General features: G+C 39.5%; 1 protein-coding gene across 1 annotated transcript in view; it reads right to left on the bottom strand.

Moving 5' to 3' along the window:
- The window catches only part of CUNH8orf34 (chromosome unknown C8orf34 homolog), a 108,614-nt gene extending 108,507 nt beyond the window's left edge, over positions 1–107 (bottom strand). The window contains 1 exon segment of the mRNA XM_024739013.1: positions 1–107. This exon segment is cut by the window's left edge and continues 11 nt beyond it. Coding sequence (XP_024594781.1) covers positions 1–107 — 107 coding nt within the window.
- Positions 108–18,824: the final 18,717 nt, after the last annotated feature.

Raw genomic sequence — 18,824 nt, 5'->3', positions numbered from 1 at the left:
ACGTGGGCTGCAGCCGCTGGAGCCGCGAGCGCGTGGGGCGCCGAGAGCCGGAAGCCGGGGCGCGGCGCCGCCAACTCAGACAACTCGGAGGCGAAGGGAGCACTCATTCATCGCGCTCTCCTCCTCCCCGAGCCCCACGGCTCTCCGCCGCGCCCGCGCGGGGGCACCTGGAGCAGAGGTTCCAGGTTCCTTTCTCTCTGGGCTGCAGCGGCGGGAATCAGGGGGCGGGAGGCGAGCCGGGAGGCGCGGCTCTGCCTAGAACGGCGCAGGGGGGCGCCCTCGGGCTGGCCGGGGCCGCGGGGCTCGAACTCGCGGGGAGCGTGCGTGTGCGTGCGTGTCCGCGCCGACGGTGGGTGCCCGCTCTCCCAGGTTACGGGAACACCCGCCCGGGCTTCTCCCCAGTCGCTGCTCGCCCTGCCCGCTGCTCCCTAGCGACAGCGCCGCTCCGAAAGCCAATGGTGAAGGTGCTTCTTTCAAAGTGCACATAAATCTGGCGCTTGTTGGCTACTCCTTGGCAGCTACAAAGGCAGTTCGAAAGGGGGTCGTCCCCACCGCCCCTTCTGAGCCTCTCCTCGCACCTGCTGCGCTGCCCCGCTAGCTCAGGGTCCGAGATGGGGAGAGTTGTGAGAAGGTGCTTGAGTCTGAGGGTCTGCCACGAACATGAAGTTGCCTTCCTTCAGGTGGTCTGGCTTGGCTTGGAGCAAGTCGACGGGAGGAGAATTCAGCCGGAAACTCCCAAGGTGCAGACGCCCAGAGGCTGGGGCAAACCTTTAGCTTTTGACCGGAAGAAGAGATGGAAGTGAGCCAGCCCTCCCTCCCAGTTTGCCTTCCTAATCCTCGTATAATTATGTGGATTACAACCCACACGTAATTATGGCTATATATCTATAGCTACATCTCAAGTACTACGCTAGTGCACTTAACGATGTTTCCTATAGATGCTTCCTGAGCTCCTCAAATTTAGCCAGTAACTTTTTATTATGCAGCAGTTTCCGAGGGAAGATCTCCAGACAGCAGAGGTTCCTTCACAAGCTCTTTCTTGTGGAAAAACGAAAAACAAAAAAAAGCAAGCACTGAGGCCTCCAGTGACGAGTTCCCTGTCTCCTAACCATGATGTGCTATCAAAATAAAAAGATTTATATTAGTAAACATGAAAGTTAGAATGAAGGGAGCAGTTATCCTAAAGCAGACTGCAACAGAGTAGATTTCCTTTTCTTTCGCCACTTTCTGGATTTCTGTAATTCATAATATCTTGATTGGTGTCAGTGTTTTTTCTTTCTTTCTTTTTTTTTTCTTTTGATAAATTTATTTATTTATTTATCTTGGCTGCATTGGGTCTTCATTGCTGTGCGCAGGCTTTCTCTAGTTGTGGCGAGCAGGGGCTACTCTTCGTTGTAGGTTTCGGAGCACGGGCTCTGGGCGCGCACCCTAGAGCACAGGCTCAGTAGTTGTGGCGCATGGGCTTAGCTGCTCCGCGGCATGTGGGATCTTCCCGGCCCAGGGCTCAAACCCGTGTCCCCTGCATTGGCAAGCGGATTCTTAACCACTGCGCCACCAGGGAAGTCCCAGTGTTTTTTCATCTGTATTTTAAATGAACTACTTAAGTAGAAACATGCACTAGTTAAGAATAGAATATCCCCAAAAGTACTGTTAATTCTATTTAATAATTCAGATTATTATTCTGCCAGAACACCTAAGAGCATAACCATCACTGATAACCTGAAATAGACATGATTTGGACTGAAAAGATGCCCAAGTTAATACTTTTACAATCAGACTCAGGTGATCTGCCCAGGGAGAGCTACATTGAATAGCAGTGAGGTGCCCAGGATTCTCACGTATTTTCCGTTGTGGATCAAAGGCATACTCACTTATATATATTTTTAATATGTTCAGGAGAAATTAAATATATAGAGTGAATATCAACATTTTTATTTGCTATTAGGTATGGTACACAGCCATCTATGACTCAGCTAAAAAGTCAGGCATTTTTGACACCACACGTAGCACTGGAGCATCAGAACAGTACCTTATTCTAAGAGAACTGAGGAAGATGCTTCTTTAAATCAGACTATTAACCTACTTATTAAGCCTTCACCATACTCAGAGCAGTGCATCTAGGGCCTTGAATGGAAAAGACAAAGCTTTGCTGGCAAAATACTTAAGCAGTAAAGGGAAGATAATGAAGATATATACATTTATGTATATACGTATATCAAAACACTGGACATCCCCAAATTACATTTTTAAAATTCAGGAAACATTTCAGAAGGTTTTCAAGGCCTACCTTAAATACCATCTCCTCCACAAAGCATTTCTTCGTTCTTTCCATTTATCCCCAAACCTGACTTCATTCCTAAAATAAATACTTATTGCACAGGCTCTCCGTGGCAGACATTACGTTAGGAGTGACGATTCAAAGGTGAAGGGCCTTGTCTTTGTTCTCAGGTGTTCAGTCTTTTTGAGGCAATTGGCATATACACGAATAATGATATTATAATGCATGGTGCTAACATAGATAAATAAAACATGCTGTGTGCATACCGAAGGATGAGAAAATGACCTATCCCCGAATAATCAAGGAACGCTCCATGAAGGAGATTGTGTTTGAGCAAACTGTCAAAGGAAGAGTAAAATTTTAAAGTTTTCCAGATAGCATTGGTGGAGTGAGGATGGGGATAACGTTGCAGGCTTCGGCATTAAAAAAATAGCATATGCTGGGCTTCCCTGGTGGCGCAGTGGTTGAGAGTCCGCCTGCCGATGCAGGGGACACGGGTTCGTGCCCCGGTCCGGGAAGATCCCACATGCCGCGGAGCGGCTGGGCCCGTGAGCCATGGCCGCTGGGCATGCGCGTCCGGAGCCTGTGCTACGCAACGGGAGAGGCCACAACAGTGAGAGGCCCACGTACCGCAAAAAAAAAAAAAAAAAATAGCATATGCAAAGGCACAGAGGCACAAAACAGCCTGGTGATTAGAGAAACATAGGGTGGATATGGAGGAAGATTGGCATGTGAGGTTAAAAATGTAAGCAGAGTTCAGCTCATTAAAGGTCTTACTTGCTAAGATACACAGGCTTGTATCTTCTGGGTGATGAGAAGTGACTAAAGAGTTTTGAAAAGAGGAGTGTTATGGTCACGTAAAAGTTTTAGAAAGATTGCTTTGGTTACAACATGCATAATAGATTGAAATAGAATGATACAGGGAGAGCAAAACTAATTTAGGGTATGGAATCCACAAGCAAATCATGAGGGCCAGCCTTTGGACTGGAGATAAAAGGATGGAGAGGATGGGAAATATTCAAGGAACATTTAAAGACTAATTTGTTGATTACCTTTATGTAGGATGAAATTAGAAGAGGCAATCAAAGATGACCCTCTGACTTCTACAATGAAGCTAAACGATTATAAATTATTTGCCCAAGTCCCCCAGTGAATAATTGATTGGGCCAGATTTTGATTCAGTATTTTCAAACTCAAGATGAAGCTACTTCCATTTTTTATCCTGTATCCTGAAAATTAGTCAAGAATTTAGTTTCCAGATATCAGTATCCTTTGGTAGAAAGGGTTATGTCTCATGACCTGGCACATAGTAGGTACTCAATAAATAGCAGTTAAATGAATTAATTAAATTTTAGTAGCTCAATTCAATCCAGCTATGTTCTTTCAGGCTAAACTTTGCCTCTGACATGTGTCATTTATGTTTTGTTTTCTTCCATTTAATTAATTGCATGCATATTTTAGTCTTTTAAATTGCAAACTCTCTAAAATCATGAACTGTATCTTAATAATTCTCTTGCACTTTATAGCATGCAACATAGTATATTTTCATACAATGTTTTTCATAAACATATCTTTAATTAATACCCTATTGCTATACATTTTGAGAATTTCATTTAGTCTCTTTAAAGTTGGCTGACAAATAACCACTTTTTAAAAATTTTATTTATTTATTTATTTATTTTTGGCTGCGTTGGGTCTTCGTTGCTGAGCACGGGCTTTCTCTAGTCACGGCGGGTGGGGACTACTCTTCATTGCTGTGCGCCACGGGCTTCTCATTGCAGTGGCTTCTTTTGTTGCAGAGCACGGGCTCTAGAGCGCAGGCTCAGTAGTTGTGGTGCACACGCTTAGTTGCTATACAGCATGTGGGATCTTCCTGGGCCAGGGCTCGAACCCATGTCCCCTGCATTGGCAGGCGGATTCTTAACCACTGCACCACCAGGGAAGTCTGTAACCACTGTCTTGGATTGAATTGACCAGCATTCTTCTGCAAACACAGCACAGTACCTTTATGATGCTTTCCCTTTTTTTTGGCTCGAGCACAGCATGAAAAGGCCATTGTCAGTGAGACTGTCTTGACCTCATTGTGCTACAGAAGTGCCTATCAGCATAATTTACAAATATACAGAATCCAATTTATAGAATGTTCTAAAGCCCTTGTGTAACTGCATCTTGCATAGCTCCTGAAACAAATAATTTTTGATGAGAGACAAGAGAACGATGGTGAAGGCCAGTAGACCTAATTAGGAAGTATAAACAATGTAATCCCTTGAAATTAATTAAATACTGAAATAAGAAACAGAGAAGCTCTATACGGGTTTCTTGAATTTAGGCTGCTAGCCTGAAGCACATTTGTCCCCTTCCTGTATCTCTCTCACCTTGCCACTTTCTTTTTTTTCTTTTTTTGGCCATACCACATGGCTTGCAGGATCTTAGTCTCCGACCAGGGATCAAACCCATGCCCCTGGCAGTGAGAGCACCAAGTCCTAACCCCCGAATCGCCAGGGAATTCCCTCACCTCGCCACTTTAAAACAGCCAGAGACTACTATTTTCCCAAAGAACTCAGTGTATCACCCAGGATTTTCATTTTTGTCCTATTAAGTGGAGAGGTGGCATCAGAGACTGAAATAAAGGGAGTTCTGGAAGAGATAAAGCAGACGAGTGGGGCATAGAAAAGTCCTGAATGGGGAACTTCCTAAATGTAATTTGATTTCAATTAAATTACAAATTGTCAAAAAATGAATGATAATTATGCTTTAAACCACATAAAACTATTACATACTGGGATTTCTATATATGGAAACTTTCAAAATACATGTTTCAGGAAAGAATTCAAAAGATGCCTGGGTATACTTTGATGCTAATGCAAGAATATTTATTACCACTTCACATAGTATAATATACCTTTAGTTATAAAGACTGATTTCCACATACTGTTAGATCTGTGATTAGCCTGAGGACCGATATCTGTGTTAGCATGTGTGAAGGATCATTTAGGTCTCCCCTGAATTTGATTGTCTCTTTAGTATCTCCTTAGGAAAATGTAGACTGTTTCCTTGTGTACTCTTACGTGGTGGTTCAAATCCAGCTGAAATGGGGAGGGGGTGGGGGGACACATTATTTGGGAGTCTACCAGCATTATCATTGAGAACACTGACCTCAGAGTTCTAGCCCAGGATAAAATCTAGGCGTTGCCATTTACTAGCTGTGTGATGTTCTGCAAGCTACTTAACCTCTCTATCCTCAGTATCCTCATGTGTAAACTAAAGATAAATATTACATAGGTCATCAGTTTATTATGAGGGTTACACGAGCTAATGCAGGAAGCATGCATATGGGGCCAGGTACAGAGGAAAGATTCAATAAAGGGTAGTGCTAATATTGTCATCATGTCATCATGTCATCATCATTATCACCACCATCATTATCAAGTCCCTGAGATTTAGACTTGCAAAATTCTCATAAGCTGTATTAAACCAATTACCTGAAGAAGTCCTATGTAGAATGTCTTGCAAATCAAAGCAGTAAGACAGGATATTATAGTCTCTTAATTAAAGGAAATAAGAAAGGTACTTCTAAATTCCAAAAGAGAGCTGTAAGGTGAGTATAGAGTGTAATATAAAATGATCTACTCAATTATATTACTCTACATAAGGAAATTATTTATAAGGGAAGAAAGGTTTCCACAAGAAGCCTGGTAAAAGGAGAGGCAATAGGAACTTTTCAGTGATTATCCATACCTGCCGAGTAGGACAAAAAGCTACAGGACTCAGCACATAAGAGTCACATCCCCTTGTTTTCAGATGAGGAAACTGAGACACAGAGAGGGTAAGCAACTTGTCCAAGGTCCCAGCTAGTTAGTAGCAAAGTCCGTATTTGAACGAGGGTAGTCTTTTAAACACCACTCAACTGCCTCTCAAGGCCCTGACTACCAGTGTCACTTTCTTTGCTTCGAATTTGTTTGTACCAGGAGGTATCTGGGTGACTACTTTGACTTGCCTAGTATGTTTATATGGGGAAGGAGGTAATCCGGGTGGCAGATACCCATGTAATTTCCTGGCCTCATACTAAATGGAAACGTTGGCAAACTGGCTTATATGTCTCTTGAGAGTTTGAATAATGCTAATCAATCATATTGGGACTGATTCTAACTGAACTGATAACATCGACTCACTGGACCTCCTAAACTGAGAACTCAAATAATACTGCCAGCTTGTGAAATCCTCCATCCAGCCTTCTCAGGTGACATTTCTACCTCTTAAATCTCCACATTTAAATATTAGGGTTTTTTTTTTTTTTTTTACGGTACGCGGGCCACTCACTGTTGTGGCCTCTCCCGTTGCGGAGCACAGGCTCCGGACGCGCAGGCTCAGCGGCCATGGCTCACGGGCCCAGCCGCTCCGCAGCATGTGGGATCTTCCCGGACTGGTGCATGCACCCGTGTCCCCTGCATCGGTAGGCGGACTCTCAACCACTGCACCACCAGGGAAGCCCTAAATATTAGGTTTTAATATTTAACTTTTAATATATGGCATGTTTATAAGCAATCACCATCTAAAATACTTTATGTCAATAACTTTTTATAACATTTATTTGCATTATATCATGAATCATTTAAAGTAAATCTACAGATATCAAACTGCAGATAGCTTTGACATTAATTACTAATAAACTGTTAACCCCGACATGCTTTTTACTTATAATTTCCAAAATGATACTGTCTTGATTCTTCATACCAATAAGTGAGAGTCTTTGTTAAGAAAAACAGCTTAAACAATGAAAAATGCTACAGAATACTATAACATGATACTGAATTTATTGAAAGGGAGGAGAAAATAAGAGCTACTAAACAAACAAAGGATGACTTAGAAAGGAAAACAATTCTACTTGGTGTGCACCCTGGGGAGAGTCAGGCACTCTGCCTAGGACAGGATGTACTATTGCTCTAATCTAACTATCAAGGAATAAGTAACGCGGGACCTATTTCTCAAACGCACATCTCTGTAAATGCCAGCTAATGCTCAGCTATAATGCAGCACATCACAACCACTCCAGCACTAAAGGCTAAAGGTACATTTTAGCAGAATTAGTGGAACCACCGTTGCCTAGAGGGGATTTAAATTAAAAAAAAAAAAAAAAAGGGATGACAGCTCTCTGCAAAAGCACTCTGGATGCTATGGTACCCAAAGTAGTCAGCAGATTCCCTCCTTCCAAAGCAAATGTTGGTCTATTTTCTGTGGATAATACCCATCCCTCTCCAACCCTCCGATGATTTTGGTCCTGAGAGTCAGAGAGGTTTCTTTTGTGATGTCTAAGGTTTGTGCGAAGCTTCCACAAACGTCAGAGAATCACACTGAATTATTATATATCTACCACGAAAGATTTCTGATGAGGTCATGAGGAACAGCAGCTAAACTTACTAACTTTACCTGGGAGGATTAGGAAACCAAAAATGAAATTAACAAATGAATGAATGAATGAATGAATAGGTGGACAGATGGAAGAACAGAGGAAGGAAAGAAACAATGAATTAATTAAATGCTGATAATTCATTAGGTCACCATGAGGCATATTTAATAACCAGGTCCTCAGTCATTTATGTCTAAATCCCCCTTTTCATGCATAATAAAGTTAGCTGATTTTGTTCAATACACAATTATTCTAAGTATTTATAAAGTATTTAAATATAGTCTTTTCTCCTTTTCATTTCATTATCTCTAATAAAATGGCATTATGTAAAAACTTGTCTTAAAGCAATGACAGTAAGGCTATTTTGGAATTTAAGCAGGGAACAAAGAAATATGGTCAACCTTTTATATTTCCTAATATTTACTTTCACAATAGTCTCCCTCCAGTGAAAAATTTAAATTAGGCACTGACTGGCACCTTATGAAATGAAATATGCAAGACTGAATTTTTCGAATATGTGTCCTGTCTGCTTCTAAGAGAAAATAAATGGTCTCTGTATCTGTTCAGTATTTGACCTGCTAGCTTAAGTGTCCTTTGACATTTTTATTTCCCTTAGAGTGTACCTTTCTCAAAGGTAATTAAACGGGCTTTGGGGTCAAACCCGAGAGTGAATTATGGGTCAGCTACACACACAGCTCCAACTGTGTGACCACGATCACCGATCATTATCACTGCATTTTACAGATGAGGGAACCGAGGCCCAGAGCAGTTCAATAACATACCCTACTAGTTGGTGAGAAAAACAAAATCCAAGTCCATCTTATTCCGAAGCTTGTGTCCTTTCATTTTATTACACAAGACCAATTTCTACTTCAATTGTTTTGAATACCCATCAACACCTCAATTACTTCTCTCTCTTTTTGTTTTTACTTGGTACTATTTTTACTTTCAAAGCTATTTCTATTTAGAACAGTATTCAATCACACCATTTACTGCGACTGATCAATCTCCTATTTTTCAACAGTATGTGAAAGATACGTGAACACTGTAATATCATTTTTTGGTAATTTCTCACTAACCATTTTTAGAATAAAAGAGGCAATACCGGAGACTGTTTAAAAGCATAGGCTCTGAAGTTAGACTCTGTATTGTTTACATTTTTAAATTTCCTGTATATTATGATGTTTGACATCTTTTTAAATTTTTTTAATTGAAGTATAGTTGATTTACAATATTATATTCATTTCAGGTGTATAACACAGCGATTCAGTATTTTTGCAGATTATACTCCATTATAGGTTATTACAAGATAGTGGGTATAATTCGCCGTGCTATACAGTATACCCTTGTTGCTAATCTATCTTATATATAGTAGTATGTATCTGTTAACCCCATACCTCTAATTTGTCCCTCTCCGTTTTCCTCTCCCCTTTGGTAACCACAAGTTTGTTCTCTATATATGTGAGTCTGTTTCTGTTTTGCATATATTCATTTGTATAATTTTTTCATTAACAAATATAAGTGACATCATACAGTTTTTATCTTTGGTGTTTGACATCTTGAGAACCTTTCTGACTGGGGAGAGACTGCCCCTCCTCAGGCTTGCCAGTACTTAGAAACAGCAAAGGGTGTACCCTTGATACGTGAGCTAACCAATCCAGAACCAGACCGCCTCTATCTGGCCCAGACACCTATGAGTCAATATCCCTTTGCCTTAATCATCCCAGGGCCAGGTAGGCAACTAAGGACCACCTTATGTCTCAGAGCCCAAGGAAATTATTTAAATTAGCCAATCTTAAACTATTCACTCTGCCCTGCCTTGACTCTTAGGAAAACCCTAAAGGTATAACCTCAGCTTTCCCCTCACTCCTACTTTCTGCCTCTTCTCCACCCTGAGATGCCCCCATGTTGGCCCTGCGTGTCCTGCCTCCTGTCTCTAGGACCTGTGAGTATAAAAATCTGTTTTCCTGAGCCTGTCCTGTGTCTGCTATTGTGGCCACACCTGACTGACTGTCTCATAGAAGAACACAGAACAGACTCCATGGATTGGAACCCTGCTTCTAGCACATACCAACTTGTGAATTTTGACAAGTTTTTGCCTAAGCCTCAGTTCTCTCAGATATACCATCAGATGATACTAAAAAGACTCCTCCTAAGTTAGCGCTGTTGTGAGGTTCACATGAGAATATATCAAGCACTTGGCTCGGAGCATGCCAAGGAGTAGGTACTAAATGCATATTCATTGTATTATTGCTTTTGGCTATACTGGAAGATATTTCAGAGATAATCCATATTTCCTCCTTTCTTTTCCCCATTTTAAAGGTAAGATAAATCTGACCAAGTAATGCTAGACTGACTTTCTCATTTTCTCATATCTTACCTCTTAGTTTTGTTTGTTTGTTTTTTGCGGTACGCGGGCCTCTCACTGTTGTGGCCTCTCCCGCTGCGGAGCACAGGCTCCAGACGCGCAGGCCCAGCAGCCGTGGCTCACGGGCCCAGCCGCTCCGCGGCATGTGGGATCCTCCCAGACCGGGGCACGAACCCGTGTCCCCTGCATCGGCAGGCGGACTCCCAACCACTGTGCCACCAGGGAAGCCCCTTACCTCTTAGTTTAAAATAGCTCTCATTTCATTGTACTGCTTGCTACTTATGAAAAATTGGAGATTTAAGTGATATGTTTTTATTTGTCTGTATTTAATATTTTAATGGACTTCAAATGACAGTATTAGGAAGAAAAAAAAAGGAGAAGCACTATGGAGAAAAAAACATCAAGGCCTAACTTGGAAGTTATTGTCGACAGTCTAATATTTTTAAACTTTTATTTGATGACACATACTCATTTTCAAACTCAAAATAAAGAAAAACTAGCATATCAAAAGCTACCTAGGCCTAGTTTAAAGTAATCTATTTCTTTCCCGTCCACAAGAAGTAAGTAGATCATTTAATACCTGATACTGATGAATTTGATTTTTTTTGTTTGTTTGTTTTGTTTTGTTTTGTTTTTTCTGCTGTACGGGCCTCTCACGGTTGTGGCCTCTCCCATTGCGGAGCACAGGCTCCAGACGCACAGGCTCATCGGCCATGGCTCACGGGCCCAGCCGCTCCGCGGCATGTGGGATCCTCCCGGACCGGGGCACGAACCCGTGTCCCCTGCATCGGCAGGCGGACTCTCAACCACTGCGCCACCAGGGAAGCCCATGAATTTGATTTTTGATGTGCATGAATTATATAAGAAAAAGTTAGAGAAGTTTGGAGTTATTTTAAAATGAACTTTTTCTTCCAGCAAAAATTTTTGAGATCTAATTACATTAAAGCACTCTTGATTGTGTGGTAATCCTACATACATTGATACATATTCTAAAATGAGTAAGCTTCGTGCTTTGACAAGGAACCTCCATAAACTTTCATACTGTCCATTGTCAAAAACATGTCTCAGGCCCAGACCAGTTTCCTGCACACTTTTTGTCTCCTGGAGGAGGCATGAGAGCCCCAGTTTGATTTTCTCTTCTTCATATTACTAAAGGTCACCATTTCCTCTTTCTCCCTTTTTGTTCTTCTCAGACAATAGCTGTAGGGCAATGTTTGGTTTCCTCCAGTTCATTCCTTCTTTGCTGCTTCTAAGGAAAAAAGACACAAGCTTTTATCTTAATACTTTACTACTAATCGTAAGAGAGAAAGAAATCAGAGAGACACAGTCTAAAAAATAAAAATATATTAAAAATCTTGTCACTTCTATTCAAGATTATATTGGAGGTTCTAGCCAGCACCATTAGGCAAGAAAATGAAAAAAAAGATATTATCCTGATTAGAAAGGAAGAAGTAAAACTATCTCTATTTGCAGATGACATAATCGTGTATACATAAAATCCTAAAGAATCCAGTTAAAATAAATTACTGGAACTAGTAAATCAATTTATTAGCAAGGTTGCAAGACAGAAGATCAATATGCAAAAATCAATTCTATTCCTACACATTTTCAGTGAACAACCCAAAAAGGAAATCAACACAATCATATTTATAATAACATGAAAAAGATATATATTAGGAATATATTTAATAAAAGTAATAAAACTCACATTCTGAAAACTATAAAACATTGTTGAATGACATTAAAGAAAATCTAAATAAAATGAATACCCTGTATTCACAGATTGTTAAGATGGCAATACTCACCGTCTAATCTACAGATTCAACACAATTCCCATTGGAATTCCAACTGCCTTCTTTGTCAAGCTCATCCTAAGATCCATATGGAAATGCAAGAAACCCAGAATAACCAAAACGATCTTGAAAAAGAAGAGCAAAGTTGGAAGACTCCCACTTCCTTATTTCAAAACTTACTAAAAAGCTATGCAGTAATCAAAGGAGTGTGGTACTGGCATAAGAACAGGCATATATATCAACGGAATTGAATTCAGAGTCCAGAAATAAAGCCTCACATTTATGGTGAATTGATTTTAGGCAGAAGTGTCAAAGTAGTTCAATATTTTCATCAAATGGTATTGATCAATATTTTCATCAGATGGTGTTGAGACAACTGGCCATCCACATGCAAAAGAATGAAGCTGGACTTCTACCATACTATATACAAAAAATAAACCCAAAATGGATCTCAAGGATAAGATCTAACATTATAAAATTTTATAAGAAAACAAAGGTGTTTGATGACATTGGATTAAGTAATGCTTTCTTATATATGACATCAAAAGCACAAAGAAAAATTAGATAGGACATCATCAAGGACAAGCACTTTTTTGATGCAAAGGACACCATCAAGAAAGTTAAAAGACAACCCACAGAATGGGAGAAAATATTTTCAAATCATACTTCTGATAAGTGACATACCTAGAATATATGAATAACCCTTACAACTTAATAATAAAAATACCAAATAAACCAATTAAAAATGGGCAAAGGAGCTGAATAGACATTTCTCCAAAGAAGATATACAGATGGCCAATAAGTACGTGAAGACATGCCTAACATCATTATTCATTACGGTTAAAAAGATAAACAATAACAAGTGTTGGCAAAGATGTGTAAAAGTTGGAACCCTCATATACTACTGGTATGTATGTAAAAGGGAGCAGCCAATTTGAAAAACAGTCTGGCCGTTCCTTAAAAGGTTAAATATCAAGTTATATTACATAGCAGTTCCATCCTAGGTATAAACTCAAGAGAAAAACACATGACGCCACAGAAACTTATACATGACTGTTTGTAGCAGCAATATTCATAAAAGCCAAAAAGTAGAAATAATCCAAATACCCAATATTCATTACCTGATGAAAGATTAACTAGAAGGTGGTATGTCCATACAATATAATATGATTTGGTAATACAAAGGAATGTAGTACTAACACATGCTACAGCATGGATGAACCTTGAAAACATGCCAAGTGAAAGAAATCAGTCACAGTACATCACATATTGTGTGCTTCCACTGATATGAAATATTCAGAATAGGCAAATGTCTAGAGACAGAAAGTAGATTAGTGGTTTTATGGGGCTGGTGGGAGAGCAGGAGGCAGGTGATGGGGGAGAGGGTTTGGGGAGGTGAAGGTGGGTGCAGAAACAAGGTGGAGGAACGGTGAGTGACTGCTAATAGGTATGGGGATTTCTCTTAGGGGTGATCAAAATGTTCTAAAATTCATTGTGCTGTTGGCTGCACCACTCTGCTGAATGTCCTAAAAAAATTCAATTGTACACTTTAAATGGGTGAATTATTTTGTGTGAATTATATCTCAATAAAAATGTTTTTTAAGAAATAACAATAATTGTTATGTATGTCCCAGGGTCTTCTTTGACTCCTGGTTTTTTTAATTGTTTGTGATGGAAAAAAAATGTTATTATAAAGCACACACACAGTAATAAACAGATCCTTAAAATGGTCCTTTATTTGGTGAGCCGCAAGATGGGCTAAAAATGCAGGATTAAAAGCAAAAGGGAATTAAACGACTTTGCCGTAAGTTTGGGACTATGTTCATCTGTGCGGATTCAGGAAATGAGAGACACTTGGCCAGGCCAGAGAGGCAAAGATGCAGTGTAGGTGGAAGGAGTCAGGAATATATATATATATATATATATATATATTCCTGTAAGTAGAAAACATTCAGTAAAACCACTTCTTTCTCGCTGTGCTCCAACACCTGTTTTGAGGGTCTGTCTGGAGGGTAGGCGCTGGGCCAAAGGGAAGCCAACTACATCTGCATTGCTGGTACAGCTTTTGTGTTGGAGAGGGATAATTAGAGGTGCTTTTAGTTTCTTTTTTTCTTGAGGTTAAGAATCATAATTTTTAAAATTCTTTCTGACTTTTCTATATTTCAGCGCTTAGGCTCAATGCTGCAAATACTCTGCAACTTACCTTTCTTTTTCACAAAAGTGAAGGTTTTGAGCATTATCCCTGATGATACATGTCTACAGGACATCGATGTTCACTGCACTGTATTCCGTTGTATGAATATAGCATAATTCACTTATCTACTCTCCTGTTCTACGTTTTTACTGATGCAACTACGTTGTGATAAAATTCTTGTCCATGTCTGATTTTTCCATGGCCTAGAATTTCTCCAGGGTATAAGCCTAGCAAAGAAATGGCTTGGTCATAAGGATGCACATATTCAAATTCATGAGACGTGATTACATTGCATTCCAAAGTGGTTGTATAAATTTTTAATCCTTCCCACAACTTTTGAGAGTTCGCTTTTCCTGACTTCTCACTCACACCGAAGGGGTAGCCCTATAAAAGGCGTGGGTCTCAGTCCTAACTCTCCCTGCATTGGTATTAAATTCAAGCCCCTATATTATTAAAAGTGATAAATAACCCCCAGGCAGTCACAGCGTCAGCTCTGCAGTTCACCCATCCTGATTTTCCGTTCCTTCTTCATTTCTGGCCCAAGGCAATTTCCCGGCCTTTCTTAGCAATTCAGTCATGCATTTATAAGGATGTTAGTTATAATTTATTGAGCAATTCCTGGTGTTTGTAGCTGGAGGGTTTTCAAGTTATCTGTACTGCCAGACCCTTAAATGCCTGAGAGCATTTTTCAGCACCTGAGCAATCTTTAAGCACTCCCCAGATGTTGGACTCCATAAAGAAAATAAGTACAATCAAATTAGTAACTACAATGAGCTACTAAACTCTCTTCAGGTATTTTCTTCAGTCACCACACTGCAGCACAGCATTAAATTAATGGTAGGGACTCTGCAGGTTATCTGAGTTTGAATCCCAACTAGTTTCTTTTTTTTTTTTTTTCTTGCGCCACGCAGGCCTCTCACTGTTGTGGCCTCTCCCGTTGCGGAGCACAGGCTCCGGACGCGCAGGCTCAGCGGCCATGGCTCACGGGCCCAGCCGCTCCGCGGCATGTGGGATCTTCCCCGACCGGGGCAGGAACCCGTGTGCCCTGCAGGCGGACTCTCAACCACTGCGCCACCAGGGAAGCCCCCAACTAGTTTCTTACTAGCTGTGTGACCTTGGGCAATTTACTTCATCTCCCTGAGCCTCAATTTCTTCATCTGTAGGACACGTATGTAAATAATAGAACCTAACCTGTAGGACTGGTATAAGAAGTCAATGAGTCACTATTAATAATGATACTTAGAACTATATCTGACACACAGCATACGCTACATAATCATGTGATAAATCAATTAGAGTAATGCATATTATACATTTGTTTTTGTATTGTCTATGAATATTTAAAAAACGATCTTCCCTTCAATCCCCAGCCCGGACAATCTAACATTGGCAACATCACAGCACTACTTCTCAAGTTTAATGATTCTAATGATAAATGAATTTTACGTAGAAGCCTCTTTGTGCCCCAGAATACAAGCAAAATAGTTGTTGTTCACTGTGGGCCGGCCGAGCGTTTACACAGGCTGGGAGCAAGGATGTTAGAAGATGGTGAGTTAGAGAAGCTGATAGACGCAAGAAAGGAAGAAAGAAACGCAGACGCCTTCATCCTCCCCGCGTGGAACATGGCCAGAGTGCTGGCTGGCTGCTCCCTGGCATGCCTCTTCCCTCCCGTTCTGTCCACACACTTCGTGCTTTAGCCACCCGGCTTCCTGCTCGCCATATAGGCCCCTCAGCTTTTTTAGGTTCAAAGAGGCATTCTGAGCAAAAAGCTTTCTCTTCCCCTAGACTAGGCAGCGTGAGTGTCTGAGGATGTTCAGGCTGTGAGAAACGGCATCTCAGAATCTGACCCTGCACAGGAATGGAACCTTAGGTCCCAGTCTGTAAGTCACCACTTATTCTGCTATGATGTCATGTGTTGTCATGGTTCTTTGACTACCCTTTCAGGCCATACACACATCACAACATTTTTACTTAGCAGTCGTACCATACACTTTATTTAAATTGAAATAAACTGATTGAGGTTCACCGCATAACCCGTATGGCAAGCCTGGCAGGAACGCCCCACAATAATATGAATTTGGGATACAACATGATAAACAATTAGCACCCTTCCTCTGCACAGTGTCTGTTCTCAAACAAGGCAGGCCAAGTTCAGTTCTCTTCTGGGCGTAGAAGGAGGAAGTGATTACCTCATGGCCACTCTGGACTTTTCTCATGCAGAGAAAAGCGTGTATCCTGCTGGTCATCTCACAATTTCTCACACATCTAATGAGTCATTTTCTTTTTTCACAGCATAACTGGAAGACTGGAAATGTTTGTCTGCAATATGATTTTGCAATCCCACAGTTTACTCGACAAAACTTTTGACCTCACTTACAGTTTCTCAGGGGAGTAGGGAAAGTGTTACTCTACTTTAAACATGAAGAGAAAAATGGTATATGAAGAGAAAAAAGTCTTACCAAAACACGTTGGATCTATATGGTGGACATATCAACCGACCACTTCTTCTATAGTTTTCCTACCACACAGCATTCATGATTCAGAACTATCTAAAACATTGTATTTCCTGGCCCCTTTATTCTTTTTTCAGCTTTACTGAGGTACAATTGACAAATAAAATTGTAAGATATCTAAAGCAAACATCCTGATGATTTGATGTACGTATACATCGTGAAATGATTCCTCCCAGCGAGTTAATTAACACACCCATCACCTCACTTTTTTTTTTTTTTGCTATTCTCTTAGCAAATTTCAATAATACAATACAGTGTTGTCAACCATAGTCATCATAATTTACATTAGACCCTCAGGCTTTATCTTATAAATAAAAGTTTGTACCCTTTTAGCAACCTCTCCCTATTTCCCCACACCCTTGCCTCTGGCGACTACCATTCTACTCTCCTTTCTGTGAGTTTGACTTTTTTTTCTTTTTCTTAGATTCCACATATAAGTGACATCATGCAGTATTTGTCTTTCTCTGCCTGGCTTATTTCACTTAGCATAATGCCCTTAAGGTCCATCCATGTTGTTACAAACGGCAGAATTTCCTTCTTTCTCATAATATATGTAATATATTATGGAATAATATATATATTATATATATTATTATATATATTATGTATATATTATATATATCATTATGTATATATTATGGAGTAATTTATATATAATATAAATTCAAAAGAAAAAGGTTTGCTCACAGCTAGCCTAGAAAGATCTCCATTTGCTTTCTCTGAGTTCTTACTTATCTCTATGAGATATCTACAGTTATCTCTGTAACTTTCCAGCACTCTACTGACATTGCTTTGGCTAAGGTAGCCAAAGACCTAATTAAACCTAAAATACATTTTTAAGTCCTTTCAAGAAACATATCTGTAAAAGACAGAATCTAGATCAGATAATAGCTAGAAAGAGATGTAAGGTTAAGAGTTGATTTAAAAAAAAAAAGAGTTGATTTTTAAGGTAAAATAATTTATCTTTAATTCTTAAGAAAATAATTTTTAAGATAAATAATTGTAAGCATAAATATATTTAAACTAAATTAAATTATGCAAATTTAATATATAAATACTCAGGATAAAATCATAATTTTTAAGATAAACAGAATTTTAGAGATGAGGGAAGAAGATGCCGAGTAGTCAATGGAAAACAAACAAACAAACAAACAGTCTTAGAGACAATAAATAAAGGATTGATTATGAGGCACTGCTGGAATCTCATTTTGACTCTCCTGAAGGGTACACAAAGGAGAACAGCAATAAATTACCTAGGAAATACGTTTTACGGGTGGAGCATAGAAAGCATTAAATGTCAAGAAATTCAGGCTTTATTTTGTAGGTGATAAGACAGAAGTTATGTTTTTGAGCTTGGAGTGACCTGCTCAAAGCTGTGTTTTATGGAAATCAATCTGTATCAACTTACGTCTGTGACATATTTTGTTAGATCTATACAGAATACAATAAAGCAAGTTTCACAACCATTTCTTCTAAGTAAATTCAATATTCTATAAAAATTTCTCCCATTTTTATTTTTGTACTTTTCATATTTCCAGTACCCTTGGTAAATTTCTTGAGTGCAGAGAGGTCTAGAAAACATCACTAAGTTTTCTAATATGCCCAAATAGATAAATAAATAAATTCACTGGAAAATGTACATTGCTTCACTAAAGTTTATACTCATAAATTTCTTGTTAATAAGCTTAACTTTTCCGTACCTATTCCCATGGAGAAAAACATTAAGATTCTTATATTTTATAATAAGAATTAGAGCTGGAGGAATGAATTTTCTCAACAAAGAGTCATCTGAGTGATACCATTCTTTAACATCATGGCATATTAAATTTTACTTTCTTATTTGTTTACTTAAAGTCAAATAACTTTACACAGCTTACCGTACATGTTTTTAAAAAGCTGTCTTCTGGTCTCTTCCTCACCTCTGACTTGTGTTTCCCAGAGCAAAGCTGTTCAGGTCACTTTCTTCTGGTATTTACTATCAAATTCCTAAATTATAACACATATTGCTGTTTTGATTCTTTCAATATTAATATGTATTGACTTCACACTACGAAACATGAGGATTTCATTCTCTTATATACCCATTCCTCCATTCACCTAGTGTAGTCATTTTTGGTTAATAATTCAATTTGACATTAATACTGTCATATAATAATCACAGCTGAGCCATGTAGTCGTTGATGAAGGAAACATTTCCCTGTACAACTTTTTGCTTCCCTGGCTTCAATCAATGCCTCATACATGTTTAATTTATTTCTGATGTACCTTCCA

The sequence above is a fragment of the Neophocaena asiaeorientalis genome, unplaced genomic scaffold, assembly GCF_003031525.2.
Source record: "Neophocaena asiaeorientalis asiaeorientalis breed wild unplaced genomic scaffold, Neophocaena_asiaeorientalis_V1.1 scaffold299, whole genome shotgun sequence".
Taxonomy (NCBI): Eukaryota; Metazoa; Chordata; class Mammalia; order Artiodactyla; family Phocoenidae; genus Neophocaena; species Neophocaena asiaeorientalis.
This window is presented reverse-complemented; position numbering and strand designations above follow the sequence as displayed.